The sequence below is a fragment of the Fulmarus glacialis genome, unplaced genomic scaffold (assembly GCF_000690835.1).
Source record: "Fulmarus glacialis isolate BGI_N327 unplaced genomic scaffold, ASM69083v1 scaffold31526, whole genome shotgun sequence".
Lineage (NCBI taxonomy): Eukaryota > Metazoa > Chordata > Aves > Procellariiformes > Procellariidae > Fulmarus > Fulmarus glacialis.
Window position 1 is genome coordinate 11,952 of NW_009220555.1, and position 19,323 is coordinate 31,274.

Here is a 19,323-nt window from a genome sequence, read left to right on the forward strand (position 1 = left end):
ACCTCTGCTCTTCTGATAACCTAAACCTGGTTTGCATCCATTCCTGAGGCTCCCCGTTCTCCCCATAAGTGTTTTCCCCACAGGGTCACAGATTTCAAGCCAGCCACCAAGTGGCTTAAAGCATGTCACCACAATGCCTCCTATTTAGGTGCCCAAATCCTCTGCTGGATCTTGCTCAGGACTTGTCTGAGCATTGTTTCTGCCTTTCTGCACTTTAAGCAGATCTGTGTGAGAACCACTTTCAAGAGAAGACAGGAAGTTCAGTAAGACCCAGGGGAAGCACGGTCAAAGTTTTCTTTCACTTTTCTCATTAGAAAATTCTACTATGGCTGTTTCTTTAGCATCCAGGTTTTCCCAAAAGTGCTGCATCTCAAACGTCTCTGGAGCAGCAGCAGAAGTAACATTTTTTCCATCACTGAAGGTCATTTGTTGTGAAGTTGTCCCAGAATCCATTAAAGGCGGTGCAGTGTTGGCATTTGACACTGTGCTATGACTATGGAAGCTTGGTAAACTCCATCGCTGAAGGTTTCTTTCATGATCTGTTATGAAACCGGCTATGTTACTACCGTGGGGTTCATGTTTGGGCTCCCCTATCACAGTAGGAAGTGACTGATGCACCTCAGAGCCTGGGAGGTAGGTAGTGATTTCTGGGGGCAAAAAAGGATGGTCCAGAAGAGACACATTTGCCTCAGTTAGGCTCCTTTGGAGCTTCTCTTCTGGCATGCTTGCGGTGTGCTCTGTTTGCAGATCTGGTTTGCCCAGCACACCAGGTGCTTTCTCCTCGGCTTCAGAGATTATGACCTCAGGAACTGGCTTGTTTATCTCGGACGAGGTGTCACTGTCGCCAAACTGTGCCTCATTCCTTGAGGTTTCAGTTATGGGTCCTAGATCTCTGCTACTGTGAAGTCTGTTACTTCTGTCAACTCCTTCATGTTTCTTCCTGAAGCTTGAGGTAGAGTGTCTCCCTCTTGTGTGCATTTCTTGCAACCATCTGATGTGCCCCTTTTCATCTGCTGGGAAAAACACTGAATTCTCACTTGTCTGCCGACTGTAGCGCCGGTGGGCCGGGGACGAAGGGCCCTCATGGACGCTGAGAAATCTCTTGACTCTTCTCAACACTGAACGTTGTCTTTGGTGTTTCTCCTCTTCCCAAGGCCACTCTTCCCCATAGAGGAATTCGGTATCAGCCAGCCTGCCAAATAAAGCCAGTTAGTAGGTGTCACTTACGTATAGGAAGCGTGCGGTCTACATGCACATATATCCCACTGAATCAGCAAGAAGACATGGGAACCAAGGCCCTAATGTGTCGTCAAGAAAGAGCCTGAAAGGGGTGAAAAAGGGGTGAGGGCGCCAGGAAATAGTGTCTGTGCCTTTGGACCAGCCGGATGACCCGGAAAGGTCTCCATGTCGAGACGTCTCTTCTCCTGAGGACCAGGCTGGGAGGGCATCCAGCCAGGCACCTGGCACCATTTCATATTTGGGTTGCAGCCCTCTGTGGCAGCTCCACGTGGTTAGGCTTGTGCTTAGGGAAAAAAAGAAAGAAACCCTGCTCAGTGCTGTAGATAGTTTTTCAGGAGAATCCTTCAGGCAAAAATAACAACAGTGAAAAAGCTACTCCTGGAAACAGAGTGTGACGGTTTCAAAATATGTTGGAATTACTCAGATGGCCAAATCTCACTTACTTCTGGGGCACGACAGTGTGTCTGAAAGTCCCATCTGTACCTGACAGTCTTCTCCTGCCCAGCCTCAGTGGTTCATGAGAACGACTATTGCTTTGTCTGCCAGGCAGCGCAGTACACATTACTGAATTCAGTGCACCCCAGAAGACAAGTCAAACTGGCCCAGTTACCTGTCCTAAGGGCAAGGATGGCAAAGGGGGTCGGGCCAAATCCGAGGCGAGGAGCACATGGAAGCTACGCTAACGTGGACGGACAGAGGAATTTCATCCAGCATTTGTGAAAATGTTGGCTTGAGGGGACTGGAGAAGACTTTGGATTTGGGCTGAAGTTTTATATATTTGCTTTGGACTTGGATGGATCTTTAGGCCTTGTTTTTGAAGTCTGCATAGGAACGACCCAGTTTTTTAGAGAGATGAACCCAGAAACAGTTCAGAGCAGAAAATAATTAATAAAAAAGTAAACACATCAGAGCTGTTTGCATTTCACAGGGGTAACATGGAGCTATTTTTCATTCACTCCTTCATTTTTTGTGTGAAGTGCTTCTTACCAAAAATTGTCTGCAGACTTAATAATGTTTCTTCTTTTCTTCGCCACTTTTTTCGCCTAGCAATTGCAGTAAAATAAATTATATTCTATGGGTTTTTCTTCTTTACTGTTTTACTTTCTTCTTTACTTTTCTTTTGGCCATTTTATAGTTTTTCCAGAAGGAAATAAATTCTGAAAAGGCTGTGTGTGATAAAAGGAACTCATATAAACCATTGTTCTTTGTACTACAATGCATGCAAAAATGTAAAAATAAGAGGAATAAAAATGAGAAAACTCCAATTTCCAGGCTGAATGAAGCAAAAAATTAAGCACATTTTATTTTGATAAAGGCTGGAAAATTTTGGAAAAATTTAAAACTTCTTGAGATAAGTTTTAAAGTTAAAAAAATGGCTGCTATAAAGTTTTAAAAAAGATTTTCAGATAAAAATGTCTATTTGCCCTGGTATTTGTTCAGACATGGTGGTATTTACACTTACTGTCCTGTTCTATATTACAGCATGTCACGAGCGTTTAAACTCAACAGCTTCTAAGGTGACTGACCTATCACTGATTTCTCATATAGGTCCTGACAACATGGGGCAATCCTGTATCCCCTATATGTTTCTTTATAAGGATGGTTCTTTTGTTGATCTCTGCAAATAACTCCCCTTCTTTAGCTCTTCACAAAATCTGATTGCTCCAACTTCCATGCCTAGATTATTAGCCAATGAAAAGTCATACAACGTTTAAGATAATTTCTTGTTTATCTTCACAAAAATCTGGACTGATTTTAGCCATCATTTGCTAACAAAACAAGCAAAGGAATAGCTATTTTGCTACCTGGGGCAGGGGTGTGTGTGTATGAAGAAGCTGTAGTAAATAAAAAAATATTAAGAAAAGTCAGTCGTTATCTTCAGCACCATCTTGATAGATAGTGCTATCAACACTATCTAACTATCAACAAACCCTCCCTGCAAACATACTCTATTTATTAATTACACAATTTAAGCTGCGGGTGCACAGTTCGTATGAGCACATGGACCACTGGAGACATCATCCCACCAACACCAGCCTGTCCACTCCCTCCTAACATCATTTCCCATCTCCACCTTCCCCGCTCACAGTATCGTCACAGCCTGCAGCCTTGCGCTGACTGTCCGTCAGTCAATGCGGGCTGTAGGGGTGATGATCTTTCTGATGGCATTAAGGACCCTTAGTGCCACTCACCCCATTTCAATAGTCGATCCAAGAAATGAAGGAATACAGTAATCAGCAGCTGCTTTTGTGTAGGGCGGCCGGGCAGAGGAATCGTTCCAGTAAATATCTTTTTCCATCCTTGGTAAGTTCATGTGCATCTCGTCCACCGCCAGAAGTGAGACCTTAGATTTTTTTGGTATAAATCTTGTCACTTTCAAGATAGTACAGTATATGAAATAATCTGCTTTGTACTCCCTGGGTCAACATTTCTTTCGGAAACCCTTTAAAGTAAGCTGTGTATGCTGGCCTGGGCATTGGGAAGAGACTCAGTATTATAAAATATACCCCCTATACCCTCCTATACTCGTGAAAGCATAAATTTTGTTGTAACTTAAGTCTCCTATGCTGCAAAGATTGAAGTCCTTTCCTCACGCATGATGTAGTTAAATGGACACATGATCCTCCATGTGCTATGGGAAGTCTGTGTAGAGTACTAGTTGTGCTCCTTAAAATGTCCCGAAGTCGAGAAGCTTTCTCATGGGCTTCATCCACATTTTAAGACATTCAGAACCAAGTATGCGACCATCCTGTTCTAGGGCCTTCCACTATATTTTATACAAAGGGCTCTGAGGCACCGTAGCACGAGTAGCCTGAAGTGGTGTTAAGCCAGAGAGCATCTCTGGCAGCCTGAAGGCCTTTCCCACTCCTGTGCGTACCTGCACTTCTTGCTTTGCTTAATATGCTGGTTTGCTTGCCCTGCCCTTGCTCCCTCTAACGCCTGGGCTCTGCTTTGCAGTCTCAGTGGTCCCCAGCAGACGTGGGGTCCAACAGCAGCTCAACCCTATGCTTGGTTCTACCTGCAAGGGGAGCAGTGGGTGCCTCTTCATGTCTTTGGGCTCCATCATGGCACGACAGACAGGGGCTGTTTGGGAATTGGGGATAACTGCAATAAATCTATACCCATCTCACAGCTCCTGCCACTGAGGACGCTGGCTCCTGTGCCGACCACAGATGCTGCCGTGAGCGGGAGCATCACAACATGAATGATGGCATGGGCCCTGCTTATTAGTTCAGGGCCCTGCTTGGTCTTTTTGGTATCTTCACTGCCAATTTTTTTTTTAAAGGAAGGTTCATATACAATATTGTAATCTCTAGACATGCAGATTAGCAAAACGTGTTCTTATCTATGTGGGAACAGATGGTTTCTGGATTTTGCAGGGTTGACCTACATTACGTGTTTTTCCAGGCATAAAGTGAGCTTATAGTTTGAGGTCAGCTGTTTGCATGTTTAGTCAGACATCATAAATGCCAAATACCAAAATCAAGATGCATTAGCTTATAAAAACAAAATCTGGGGATCACAGCCGTAGGTACTCCTTCAGGGAAAGAATTTGTTTTGCTGACACTTCTTGCCTTTAATTTGTACCTCAATATAAGAAATAGGATTAAATGTAATGATAACCTATGGTACAGTAAAGCTGGAAGTAGAAATAACAACAGCAACCTGTAAATTTCTATCGATGCACCAGTTAGTTTCAAAATCATCATCATCTTCTCCAAATGGATTAATAAGTTGTTCAGCGACCTGGAAGGAAAATGAGACAGTGAATAGAGGTTGGCATGCCATGTCAGGACTGCTGCCGCAGAGAAAATAGGATCAGATTTTTCTCTCTCCCCCTGCCTGTCACTTGCAATCATAGCTTGAGCTCCTGTATGATGGTTTTGCCAGCCTAGCAAAGGAACATCTTCCTTTCCCTATAGATTCATACCTCCGTGCCTCGTTGGTGCTGTCAATCATGACTGTCGGCGCTGGCCTACTGGGAATTGAGACATGTCTGGGCCATGGTAATTGCCACATAAGATAGTCATTACCTTTCCTTACTGTTGTCTTTGGCTGATTTAAATGAATGGTTTAGCAGCTAGAGGCTCTGTTATTGCATTATGGTCTACGATACTCCACCAGCCCATCGGGTCAGTATTCCTGAGCCCTGCAGCTGGAGTCTGCTGGAGGGAGTATAGCTCGTGTCTCCAGCTTAGCCCTCAGCCCCTGCTTCATTATCGGGGGTGATGCTGATGGCATCCCTCTGAAGCTTTTCAGGAAAAGCAGCCCACCAAAAGACTTGGCTCAAGTCGGTGCCACGCATCATGCTAGCCAAAGCCAAGAGACAGGATCTGAGTTTGTTCTTTAACTCAGCCTGTTGTTCTGAGTTTCTGTACATGAAGTGATTAAAACTGCAGGGGAGAAGCCCATCCCGTGGAGGAGACAACCGAAGAGTGAGCTCAGGCACCTTTGTGGTGAGGTGCCTTAGTCTGGGAACTAGGCTGGGAAAGGAAACCTCTATGGCTGCCCATAGCTTTATCCAATCCTGCCCCCCCCAAAGGAATAAATAAATGGAAAAACAACCAGAGACAGCCCCCCCATCCCCATGATCACCAAAGTACATTGTGGGGAGAAAACTCTTAGCTGCTGGGGGAGAAAAAAAAGATGAAATAGGAAAATTTAGAAAAAAGAAGTTGTTTTAGGAAATTCAGACTGCTTCTCTATTTCTCAGTTCCTTGGTACACTGAGGTTAAATATCCTCTCCCCTTCATGCTTTTCTCCTTCTGTTTGTCTTTTTAAGCCCTGGTTTTGAAGCCGATCACATTCTTGCTGACCCTCCCAAGCCTTCCTGGTGGTCACCAGGGCCACGCACAGGAGCAGTGGCCAGGTCCTCAGTTTAACATGGATATGGGTAAAGCGACTGTATGATTAAACAGCCCTGCTCATGAATCTCGCTATGGACGGCTATGATCTAAATAACCTACAATAGTCAGTCACTCCCTGGCTATTTATTCCTATGTGCTGCTAGGTTGCACCAGTGGGTAAGCACTTGCTGACTCTCCTAGGCCACCACTTCCCAGGGCAGCGGTGGAAGACAACAAATGAACTGCTGAGCAGACTAGCACGACAAAAACACCCATAAGGCAGCAGGAACGAAAAGGAGACAGGGGACACCTCTGCTCACACTTGTTGGCTTGGCCCATGGCATTACATTTTGGGTATAGCTATGGAAGTGCTGCAATAGTAATGAGCCAGAACGCAGACTGCGTTGCAGCTTTCCAGGGAAGACACTGGATCAGCTCGGTGTAAACTGGAGGATCACTGCCCAAAAATCCACTGCAAAACCTGTCACATGAGCTAAAAGAATTGAGCAGGGCTGGGACAGAGGGAACAGCAGCAGTGGCCTTTTGCTTGGCTGACCTGGTCATGTTGCTTGGCTGACCTGGTCCTGGCATGTGAGACAGGACTTTATTCTCCGGAAAGGAATGTAGTGCTGGACAACTAAGCTCCGGATTTGGACGGTCAGTCTATCCCCATAATGTAAATGGGGATTTAGAAGTGTCTCGCGTGATGGGAAACTTTGCCCCTGTATTGTAGGTGTAACAAACCAGGCCCGAGGCCAAGGAATGAGCTCAGTTTAGCCATCATTTCTGATGAATTGCCAAGTTACTGGAAGTCAATAGCCCGGGGCCCTTTCTGCAGCCTGGCAGCGAAAGCCCAACACACTCAGCAGAAAAGCAGGAAACCGGCTGTAACCTTCAAGACAGAAATATCCTGACTCGGGGGCACTGCAGGTTTGGACAAACCTCCGGTCTGAGGGAGCACTGCCAATATTAAATTCATTTTTAAAAATTGCTTCTCCTCCCTTTCATTTCCTTATGCAGAAGACTTTTCAGTTACAATGGCATCTTGTACCTGCTGTAGCCAGGAGTTGGCTGGAAGCCCTGAGCCTAACTGGAGGAGATGCTACTAACAGCCTTGGGTGCCGACGAAGGGGAAACCATTCCCCCCTCAGGGGCACCAGCAGAGCGGTCAAGAGGAACAGCTTACAGTTTTGTAACCCAGTAGTAAAACCCTGGAAGACATTGCCTAGAGATAAAGCCTCACATTTCTGCAGGAGCAACGTGCTCCCCCCCTGCACCAGCCTCCCTTCCTCTCTCTCCCGCTCCCCTCCAGGCTGGTCCCTATGCAGCAAACCCCCTTTCCCCCCCCCCCATTTCCTAGGACACAGGACTAGAGGAGCTTGCCCTGCAGGCCCTTTACTTTCCCCCACAATCCGCCAGCTTGTGTGCCAGAAGGTGTGCTGCCTTCTCTTCTCTGCCCTTTGAAGCTGGCTGTGGAAAGGGGGCTCTAAAACTGGCCAATTTTGTGCAATTTATATTCTAACAGAAAAGTAATCTCTAAGTTTCTGGCCATGATGAATAATCCCAAAAGGAAATCTTAATGCACATAGACCCTAATGTACCAATTTGCTTTTTATTTGAAACTTTTTTCCAGTTAGTCTACCTTGATACTCACTGCAGAGGAGAGAATCGCCATGAGGTATGTGGCTTAATTACTCAACTATCAGATTGATGGCGATATGTTAACTGAGCAGGCATCAACAGGCTGATGGGTAGCATCCAATTCCTTCTATAACTCTTCTTTTTAATGAATGTTTTTATGCAGTGGGGTTGTAGCCAGTATTGGCTGTCACCGTTTGATAGCCCTCTGGAACCGGAGACCTTTAATTGCCTGCATCCGATTAAGTTAACAGCAGATACTAAAGGCTGGCTTTGATCATAAGAAAAAAGTATGATTCAGTCCCTTTCAGCCCATACCAGGTCTGCAGCAGTATTTCCCCATCGCACAGTGGAGTGGGAGAAAGTTTTTTTTAAATCTTTCATCTGTCATGGAGTCCTGGGACCCAATTTTGCTGGAGTAATACTCCCTTGGGGAGTTATGCCTGCACTGGTCCTACTAAAATGAGCTCTTTCAGGTTCCCAACCATTTCTGACTGTAAGATCTGTCAGGTGGAATTAAAGATGTATTGCATGACGTTTCTTTATGACCACAGGACGCTTTGGGCTGAATTCAGCTTTGGTGTAACTCCATTAATCTCTGGTGATTTTACAGTGTGCCACGATTCTGACACCTTGACTTCAGCTCTGACACCTTCACCAGCTCCCCTAGGGAGGGTTCCCCCGTGACCTTTCCAGAAAGCTAGTTTACCTTGAGCCATCCTGCGTAGAAGAAGAACTGTAACAGTGTGAAGATTGGAATGTAAAGATCTAAGTCATGTCCCTGATACCCTTGGTCAGTATCCAAAAATTGGCGCCCTATCAGGCAGGCAAAGAAAAAAGTATAGACTGCAAGAGTAACAACCTGCAAAGAACAAAACTTCATTGAAATCATGCAATAATACAATCTTATGCATAAGGCAACACATACCCAAGGGCCTCTGACCGCCTTTTGCCATATAATTTACAAATCTGTAGGGAGGTATGACAAATAGAGAGACCACAGGAATAATTATAGCTTGGAAGAAGACCCAAGAAACATAAAGACATTTCAGTGTTTCCCTCCCCTCTCCCAAATTATGCAAGGCCTTCAAAACATCTCCGCATTACATATGACTTAAATAGTTAGCCAGGCATCCACGATCCTATGGGAGTCAAGGAGTGCTCAACAGCTTGGAGACTCTGGTCGAGTCTATGGATGTTTTGCACCAAGCTCCCCTTTTATGGAAATCGTGTTTCGAATTTTGTAAAGGATAATACCTCAGTACCTGGGTATAGACCAGTGGAATTCCAACCCAGTCATAACCAAACAAAAGACTACACCAAGACCGGTACTTATTCATCTCCTAAAAGGGGAAAAAAAAGAAAAAACAAACCCCAACAAACTAAAATTGCATAGGGTTCAATTCTAAATTATAAATATTTTGTTACAGTTCATTTTTGCGTGTATAAAAGGACAGGGAGATATGAAAGTGTAGTATATATAAATTGATATCACAACTATATCCAGCACCCCATTGTCACATTTGAATATTCACTTAGTTTATGGAGTTGGAATGCTGAGTACTTTACGTATTTCTTCACAAATTACCTTTTGTTTCTATCTTATCCACAGTCTAGTGATACATGAAAGAGAATATATTACATCATTAAAAGGATGTTTGACCACTTAATGAAATATTCAGGGAGATTATCTTCCCTGAAACTGATAGTAAAATGTTCAAAATGTCAAATTACTCCCATTTTTTTCCCTGCAGCAATGGAACAAGTACAAATTTACAGTGACGTTACAATAATTTTTTATTCATCAATTTGTTGCTTCAGTTCATACCTTCTTAGTCATATCAATACAATCCCAGCAACCTGCTGCTGTGTGTGCTTGAGTGTACATCGTTACACAGAGAAAACTGGTATAAATCTTGAGTAAGATAATTCAGATGACACTGGAGAGCTGTGCGCACTAAATCAAATTATGTAAGTGAAAAGCTACTACACAGCAATTTCAGATTAGTTTTCTGTAGTTTTACTTTTTCTACTTACGTTCATCAGTGTCTGCAGATCTACACTGTCTCGAATTCTTCCCTCTTTTCGTGCCTTCGATGCCAAATTTCCAAACCACACAAATGGAACCCAGTATTTCAGGTGCGGAGACTTAAGGTCATCAAAAATTTTTCTTTCATATCTCGTCATAAAACCTGTTTACCCAAAAAAAAAAAAGACTTAATTTATTCTGTGCTTTCAGAGCTACTGATATAAATTTTGAATATGTTTGAATCTGTTTATGTGATATTTGCATAGAACTATGCAAAACACTATTTATAATTCTAACTAGTAGCCTCCTCCTTTTTTTTTTTTTTTTTTTGAGCTTTTTTGCCAGGATAGATCTTGCTTGAAACAACCTCCTTTTGCAGTAACTACCTATGCAAAATCCCTCTTGATCAATATATGCAATAATTCATTATTACTGTGTTCTCATATCTGACCGCTGACATATCATAGATACACATAATACTAAAAATAGTACAGATTACTCTCTATTTTCATATTCTACTTTTAGAAAAACAAGGAACTGGATATATCAGTCAAGAAACTATCACTTTTCAGCAATGATGGCTTTTAGCAGCATCTCAACATATGTTGTAAGGGCAGTTACGTGACCTTCTGATTCTGATAGATTTTTGGTAAAACTGCAAAGCAGTGAGCAAGCAACAGAGGATACAAGTGCATGCATGAAGCAGAGCTCAACAGAGAGCGTGCCTTCTGCCAGCGAAATACTTCTCTGCCAGATTGTGTTTCATGTTTTCTTCGGGGTTACAAAGGCGTGCAAAGAGATGGAAAAGGAATCATGCACAGAAATCCTGCTGCTAGCGGGACACCGGGCCAGATGACATGCTGCGGGGCTCCAGGTTGAAGCTGCTCTCTGCCTGGCAATTTACCTCGCTGGGGTGCTGGGAAGGTATTAAGTTTCCTGCAGAGTTCTCCTGGCCTTGTGAAGCCCTGCTTCCCGCTGCTGCCAGCAAGTCCAAGGTCAGAAAGCAGGGGAGCCAGGGCTGTGTGGGACAGAACCTGCACCAGAGCCGCTCGCTGCCTGGGACTGGCACGGGAGCAGCTGGGTTTTGGAGCAGCACCTCCACCCCCTTGGGCTTCGTGGGTAAGAAAGCTCTGCTCTGCTCTGCTGTCCTCCTTCCACCCAGCCTTTCAGAAAAACAACTTCAGAAAATTCATGAAGGAGAACTTCACATTTTCCTTAGTCCAAATCCTGGATTTTCTGCAACTGGAGCAATCTTCAGGTTTGGGGGATCTTAGTGTTTGCTCAGGTGTACGTGTCAGCTACCAGGTGGGTATAAGGCTTCTTTTGTTGTGTTGACATTAGCTCCAAAACAGGACAAAGTTAATAACATGGCAGGCCCAAAATAAGGGGCTCAGCCAATTAATTCCAAGTCTGAGTGCTGAAAATTCAATAAGGGAATTGAGAATAGACAGGATTTTTTTTCTAGTCTCCAACTAGTAGCTAAGAATTAGCCCATTGTTACTAACATCGCTAATGATACATGAAGCAGCAACCCCCACCCCCCCAAAACTCAGTTGTGTTTGGTACAAATATGTGAATAAGGTAAAAGGAGATTTGTTAAACACAGTGATCTTGTTGAGGAAAATGCCACTGTTGTACAGTTGCAACAAGTCAACACAGGAGGTATGAAATACTGCAACTACTGGGAAGGAACACAAGGATAGGACAGAAAATTCTGTAGAAGAGGAAAAGTTCAGCAGCGAGACACAGTAGTCCTCCAGTATCCTGGAATTTGAGAACAGAGTAAGATACAGCTTTTAAAAGATCCCTGGGCAGTTTGCAGCCGGCTCTCCTAATCTACTGCACAGAAATAATCAGGCAATCAGACAAATTGACTTGCTAGTTATGACTCCTGACTCCTAAAAGTCAGTCTTTCAGGCTACCTTTGATTTTTGGCTGGCCAACCTGCTTATTACGGCATAGGAAAAGATGTTTCTGTCAGACAGACGGAATATCAGAAAATTGACAGTCTGGAGTAAACACTGGATGCAAGTCACTTGAGAGGCTCTGGGAAGTAATTATCTGGAAGGGCACAGCCTGAGGGAGTCATGAAGAACCACAAAGCTCCAAGGATCAGTTCAGCTCTCCACTAAACTGGGTACCTTTTTGTTCAGAAAAGCTCAACAAAGCCTTGTTCTTTTAACAATAACATTCAAATTGTCATTACTTTTAAAGTTAAGGTGTTTGTGTTCATATTAATTAAATATTCTCTTTGATGGATATTAATAATGCCTAGTATTCTTATCACAGAAAATATGAAACAATTCTGGATTGCTCTTACTACTGGTGAAGGTTAGGGCAATACAAACAATATGCAGTTCATAACTGCTTGCTGTTATTGCAGAGGTAAAGAAACACTTCATATTCCATTAAATACCCCTTCCTTCCAGGGGAGGATATCAAACCTCAGTTATTAAAATTAAATCGTTTCTAAATATGGTCATACTATTTTCATTCAAGAGTATTCAAAGAATTAACTGAGGAACTCTCTGAACAAGAACGCTGGTTTTGACAAGTGTTGGAAGACTGGAGCAGTTCCAGAAAACTGGAACTATTTGGCAAATACTCTGCCAAGATCTTGAAAAGGATGATCTAAGGAATGACAGGGCACTAAATTCTTGCGAGAGAATGAAACACTTGACATGGGATGCAATCAATAAAGAATCAAAGGACACTAATGTGAACAGTGTCAGCCAAAGTGGTTTTATGGGAAAATTATTGATGAGAACACAAGCCTGGCTAGAAAAAGTCACTCGTGCTCTCCCTCAAGTGATTCAAGGAGTATTGACTTCTCCTGTCACAACTGAATGGTTTGAGACAAGACTGGTTCAGGGCACCCATGCCAAATACCCTGAAGGCTAGTGGTTAGAGAAGAAAGAACTGAAAAGAGGTCATCTCCCACATCTCCAGAGTGCACTAACAATGGTCAAGTAGATAAAAGCTTCACTTTCTCCTTCCGTGTTGTGTGAGAAAGAATTAATTTAGGTACTTTGCTCCAGTAGAGGGTTTGGGACTGCAAACCATCCGTAAGTATTCATGTAGTTGGGCTCACACTTCACGTTTCTTTTCAGCATTTCCTCTCGGCTGCTTTGGGCTGCTTTCTGCCCAGCTGCTGACTCATTTCTCATGTTTTTTAAGACTTGTGTTCTTGAGCATCCAACATCCTTCTTGCACCTTGCAGCCAACAGGTTTGGAACCCTCAGGACTGCTGCTAGACATCTGACGCTTATGGCATACGTGCCGCAGTACTCAGCATCATAACATCATGAATTTACATGCATCTACTGCCTACAGCTCCATAGAGAATGCTAAAAAATGAAAAAGAGTTCAGGAGGAAGATCCCTAAGTGTAGGGAGAGACTACAGATGGTGAAACTCCCAAGTTTATTCAAGCCTTTATGCACTCTACTAACAGGTAACTATTGAGAGAAAAATGGTGTTTTCGTCTAATTAGAGAAAGAACAACCCAAATCCATTACAATATCCAGTGACTAGAAGATGACTCTGTGCAAGTTCAGGCTGAGAATAAAATTTCACTCTTCAACAGCGAGTTCACCATTGTGATGTCCATTCATCTAGGATGCAGTGGAGTCTCCAGTATAGTCAGCTGAATTTTAAGTCAGGGCTGGTTATATTGCTAGAAGGTATTATAGCTCAGTCACAAATTGCAATATGTTAAAGGATGTTGTGAGTAAGCTTTTATGCCTTGTATTATGGATGAGTCAGACTAGATTATCATGATACTGTTCTCAGATTTAAAATCTATGAATTTAAGCAGTTCATTTGCTGAAAAGAGAAATGTGTAGCAATAGTTACGCTGCGGCAGTTCTCAGTTTGATAATGAAATGCAAAATCGGCACAAGTTGTTTCAATGATGACTGTGCTGTAAGTATCAGATTCTGCCACTCACGTTCATATTAAATGCTGCACTCCCATGCAGTCTGATATGTAATGCCATAGGGAGCTAGGGAGGGCATAATTGCAGAGTACTGTCTTAATCACTGGGTGTTAATAGGAGCAAAATATACCCTCAAGTGCTCAGTATACTGCATCAACAAAAACTCTGTGGCACAACATGCATTAAAACCTACAGAATAAGTACTGAAATCCACAGAGCTGACTACACTATCAATACTTAGTTATACAGTTTACAGTAGAATATTTTCCACTGTTAAAAAAACCCCAAACAACCAAAACTTGTTTTCCAGTCTACAATTTTTGTACAACGCTGCGACATTTTGTCTCTTTTGGAACAGATTGTCTTTAGCAATAGGGAGTCAGAGCTGGATTGGCCTGCTGGAAATGTTGTAATTTTCCAGTGCGTACTAGAAGCAGATTGCTGGGGAGAGTAACAGAAGCTTCCCTGACCTCTCACAGGCTCAGGTAAACAGTTTTGTTTAACAGCACAAGGAAGAGAACTTCAAAATCCAACTGAATCCAACATAAATGATTTTTTTCAGTAAGATCAGCGCATTCTGCCTGGATTTTTTTTTAACATCCAAAGCTTCTCACACGTATTTGAAATGTGTATGTCTATATACACACTGCATATTTTAACTTGCTACAACTTTGCTTACTAATCTCTGCCAAAGGAATAATTTTAAGAAATGCAAGACGTTCAGTAAAAAACGTATGACTTCTCCTGTTTGGAACAGATCCCCACACCTCCGCGCTGGTGTTCTACCCCTGCATGACCACACCAGTCAGAAGGCACGGCATCACACCTTGCCTTTAAATACTCAGCGGTCAATCCTTCATAGACAAGCGAAGTCTTACGTGATTGAACTCTCTTCCCCATCATCACCCTCACTGTTATCAAAACAAAGAGAAAATAAAGACTTGCTTAATACTTAGCATATTTATCCCTGAAAAACTAAGCTTGAGGTGAGGTTGCTAATTTAAAGAAAAACCCTTGGGATTCGGGTTTTTTAAGTATATCACAACACTTAAAATGTGCAATCTACTTAAAATAAATTGAGATAAAGCTGTACCTGTGAATGCCTGCAGAGATCAGTCTCTGATACACGTGCCAAAGTTATATCCTAGACATCGAGGCAATGCCATACAACAAGTCACTATTCCTACTGCACAATACTACATCACAACTACATTATTTTTCAAGCTTTGGAGAATGTTGTACCTGCTCTATACGCCTGTGTGCCTCCATGATGTCTGAAAGCCAAGCCGACCCACAGTCTCAAACTCATTTGATTTCTATAGTGTCGCTAGATGAAGACTTTAAGAGCATTAAAGATGCACATTTAAAGGCACGTCATTTAAGCCACTGACAAAAGCATGGTAGCTTTGACGTGGGTTAGTATGAGCCACACGTGGGGCCAAAGAGGAAAGAAAAAATGAGGCTGGCTCCTTCCCTCCCTGTGCCCCCACCCCTGAGGGAAAGGAAAGAAATTTTGGGGAGGAGGACTCTAGTACCTGCTCCTACCACATGGTCCATGGTGGGGAACCTTTTGTACACGGCTGTGCTCACGGAGCGAAAGATAAGCAGAGATGTTAAATTCACGTAACGCATGAGAGTCCTCCTTAACAAGCGCCCATATTCATCTCTGCCCTGGACACAGCTAGAGATGAGGAACATCAGACGATCAGGCCACGGCAGGTTCACAAACTGGTTCCACCAGCGATTGACCACCAAAGTAACATAGAAACCTGGGGGTTAGAAGGAAAAGAAAGAAGTCCAGTGCCTATCAGGATTTCTGCTTAGGTTACTTTGGTTTAGTTTGCAGAGTGTTATTCATATCACTAAGCTGCTACATTTCCCAGAATAAATGCAGTAAGTTACGTCAAAGTCCAGGATGCAATCAGTGCTAATTATTTAATAGACACTGCAACTTAATGGCCCGTTCCAGCTGAGTGTCTCATACTCATGAACTTCCAAATTTCCTCTTCTGTAGTAAACCTTGGGTGCATTTAGTGCTTTGAAAGATCAGGCACAATGTATCAATGTTAGTGGGCAATACATATATATATATATATATGGAAACTTTACTCTTTTGTTGGTATATTAAGAACAGGAGCATAAGTGTTGATGTGACAAAAGCGACTTAAGATTATGGAGACCTGTTGGAAGCTGATGATTTTATTGTGAGCCTCTAACGTCCCATATGCCCCTCAGCTCTGAAATGCTTCCATGCACGGACATTCACAAAATGCCTGAACAGAGACATCGTTGGAGAATAATTTCACATGTAACTGGTACTTACCAAGCACAAAAGTTACCGGGATTTGTTCAGCATATTTGTCACAGTAAATTGATAATTTTTCAAAGAACCGTTTTTGGCTACCTGTAAGAAAAAATCTACAGCAAAAAATAAAATGTATCTGTCCTTTCATAATGTTCTGGCACTAGCTACAAAGTGCAAATATGTATAAATAATCAGGTATATGCAATCGGGAGCAACCTTGGCTAATGTCTTCAAGCGAATTCTTAAAGGTAAAGTGCTGAAGACTTTTGGCATGTAATAAAGAAGCTGGAGAAGAAGACAATATTATTCCCTGGTCTTTGCAGTTTTCTCATGACTAATTTGACTGGCACTACTAATTAGAATCAATACACCTGGAGAATTAGCTTGCTATCTCATACAGACCAATGATGATAGTCAGACATAATTCTGCAAGTAGAGCTTGCTCTCCTTTTTCAGAGGGCTACTTAATGAAAATGCTCAGGTCTGCTTGAATTGCAAAATTGGTAACCAATCTCTAATTGCTCTTATTTGAAAATGCTATGTTCTTGCAGCAGTTTTTTAACTCTTACTCCTACAAAATTTTTCTTTTCCACAAGATTAAAAACACAACAACTGTATTTATTTTGGAGTGAGGAAAATATTCACCAGATGATAAAAAGTGAGTGGAGCATGGCAGCTTCTGCCCATGGAAAAAGATATCTAATGAAATACGACAAGCTTAAATATAAACAATTTTTTTATTTGTATAAATGAGTATTACAGTTATTCTTTGATTTCTTATAAAAGGAACACATGACAAATATTTGGTGGGTTTTGCTTACAATTGTGCAATAAAACCTGGAGCGCATATAGAAAGCTTTCCAAGGTGTATTTACCATGGTCTTTAATTGCCTAACATTTCAGTAAAACTAAATTAATTTAAATAAATGTGAAACTCTGGTGTTTCTTTACATATTAATGCTGTAATTTTCCTTCCGAGTTTACAGGTATAGATTACTGAACATTTTGGAAAATTAGTGATTAATCACAGACAAACTGAAGCTCATTTTCTCCTTGCTTCACAAAAAAAGCAAACACTGAGGTCTAATTACAGGTCAAGGTAAGACCTGAATCATGAGTTTGATACTTATGTGTAGTGTACTTCATCAATTAAAAGTTTCACTGTACTAATTGATGCATTGCATCTGTCACACCGGTGTTTAATTCACACGTTGGTGGAAGAAGCAACTCTCCTAGCATGACCCCCCCAGGTGCTGGGTGACACACAGGTAATAACCCGACTGGTTTCCATGCAGTTTTGCTTGGCCCTCTGCAAGCTTAAGAATAAAGTTTGCCATGCTGTCCTAGCTTTAAGCAAAACTTTGCTTTTCCTGACTATATAACCTGGCTCATAAATTATTACCTTTCAGGGTTGTTAAAGAAATTACCACTGAGCAACTGAAGACACAGTTCTGCAAGTAGAACGAAAGGTCTGTACTTATCATTTAAAGCAGAAGCACGCTCACCGTTGCCAGCTTGACATCAGAACGATAAAAGCTATATTACATACGCCAGCTATGGGTGTTTGTTTAGCCTAACTTCAGTAGGATGGTTGCTCAATGCTGGGCTGAAAGTAGAATCAGCTGAATACGATAGACAGTATTTTATTTATATCCTACATACTTTCTCTGGAACATTAAATTAAATGTGGAAAGGAAAGGACATTAGAAAAGGTCCAAGGAAAAGACAATAGTTATGCAGTAAACTCCCCCCCCAACCATCATTCATCAACCTAACACTATGAAGTGTGAAACTTCAGTACAACATTTAATGAAATGTGAATTGGAAGGAGTGTACCTGTACAATACACTTATCGCTGTGTAAAGAGTAGCAAAAACAATAAATTCTCTGTACAGCAATTTGTAGATGCTGCCTTTCCACTTTAGGAGTAATCTGTGAAATCCAAAGAAAGTGGCATTTGCTACTTTGCTGGAATAAGTGACTGTCATCCTCTTGGCAGGCTGTGCCTAGAAACGGTAGAAGAGAAGCAGGAAACCAACAACATTTTAGACAGCGTATCCTAACCTGAATGCACCCTTGTACAGATAGATACATAGATATACACGCACATATACGCATATAATAGTATATGTATACATAAATACATGCTGTGTGTATTTATATATATAGAAAGAGAGGGAGAAATAAAAATCTTGCAGTTACAAGCCCCGTCGAGACCTGCAGATCGACTCACGCAAGGCTGTATTCGGGCTCTACCTGAAGACCCCCCCAAAAGCAACAGCTAGCACCGAATATGGCCACCTGCCTGGGTGGCAGTGGCAAGGGCATGTTACACCTCTGAAGCCTCTGCTTACTCTCAGTTTACTCCAGTTCGGTGTGAGCAAAGAAATTTGCTTGAAACTTTTTTCAAAACTTTGTCAGCACTCCAGCAAGAGAAGTAAAGCTAAATTCCACAAATGCACCTTCCTCCCCAGCCAGTGTTTTTAGCTAGCTTTAGTAATTGTACTCATCTAAAACCAAATGAGATTTGGAGACTGCCTCTTTCATTCACGGTGACGACAGCAGCTGAGATCAGCTGGGGAACCCTGTTATTTCTCGGTAGGTAGACATACTCATCAATACTTCAGCATTGCATGGCCATGCAAAAAAAGCCACAGTGTTGCTCAGGTAGGCAGCATGCAACTCAGTGTAATTAAAGCAGTACTAAAAGTATACGGGTAAATATTTTACGCTGGGTTTGTTACTTGCTTACCCAGTGTAGGGAGATGCTACAGGAACTTTTATGAGCTTACAAAAAAACCTGACTCCAAATGTGGATGAAAACAGTTTCGTACAGCATGCAAGAAAGGGAGTAATTAAGACAAACACAAAGCCTCAAGGTAGTTATTGTGTATCATAAATATGATTCTTGTCTATATTTTCTTGATGCCACTGTAGGTCATTTACTCTCAGAAAAAAAATCTGAACCCCTAGTTAATAGATGGCTTGACAGTATTTTATGCAACTTGGCTGTGTCTCTGATGCAGAGTATGAAGTAAGCCATTAAAACCCAGCTGTAAAAGTGCCACTTTCTCTTTTAATCACCAAGGGAATCAGCAGGGAAAAGACACCACAAGCCTTCTACTGCTGACAGACTGTCTCTTCTCATCTGCAGAACGGCTGCTCGAGGTTTGCCAACGTGGGCTCGGAGATTTTTTTTTGTATTATTGTTTTTTTTAAGATGCATGGTTTTTATTCTTTAGCATCCAAATGATAGTCTTCCTGTTTCTGAGACTTGGCACAGGCCTTCGAATTTTTTGTTGTCATTGTTGAACTCCAAAAAGTTCAAT

At 42.2% G+C, this 19,323-nt stretch overlaps 1 protein-coding gene across 1 annotated transcript; it reads right to left on the reverse strand.

Moving 5' to 3' along the window:
* Nucleotides 1–285: 285 nt before the first annotated feature.
* On the reverse strand, nt 286–17,982 carry BEST3 (bestrophin 3). Its single transcript, XM_009580806.1, has 9 exons — nt 17,831–17,982; nt 16,013–16,107; nt 15,225–15,458; nt 9,762–9,916; nt 8,990–9,067; nt 8,434–8,586; nt 4,906–4,986; nt 3,432–3,583; nt 286–1,192 (listed from the first exon to the last, which is right to left on the reverse strand). Exons 1-9 carry the CDS (start codon nt 17,980–17,982, stop codon nt 286–288), a joined length of 2,007 nt encoding a protein of 668 aa, XP_009579101.1.
* Nucleotides 17,983–19,323: the final 1,341 nt, after the last annotated feature.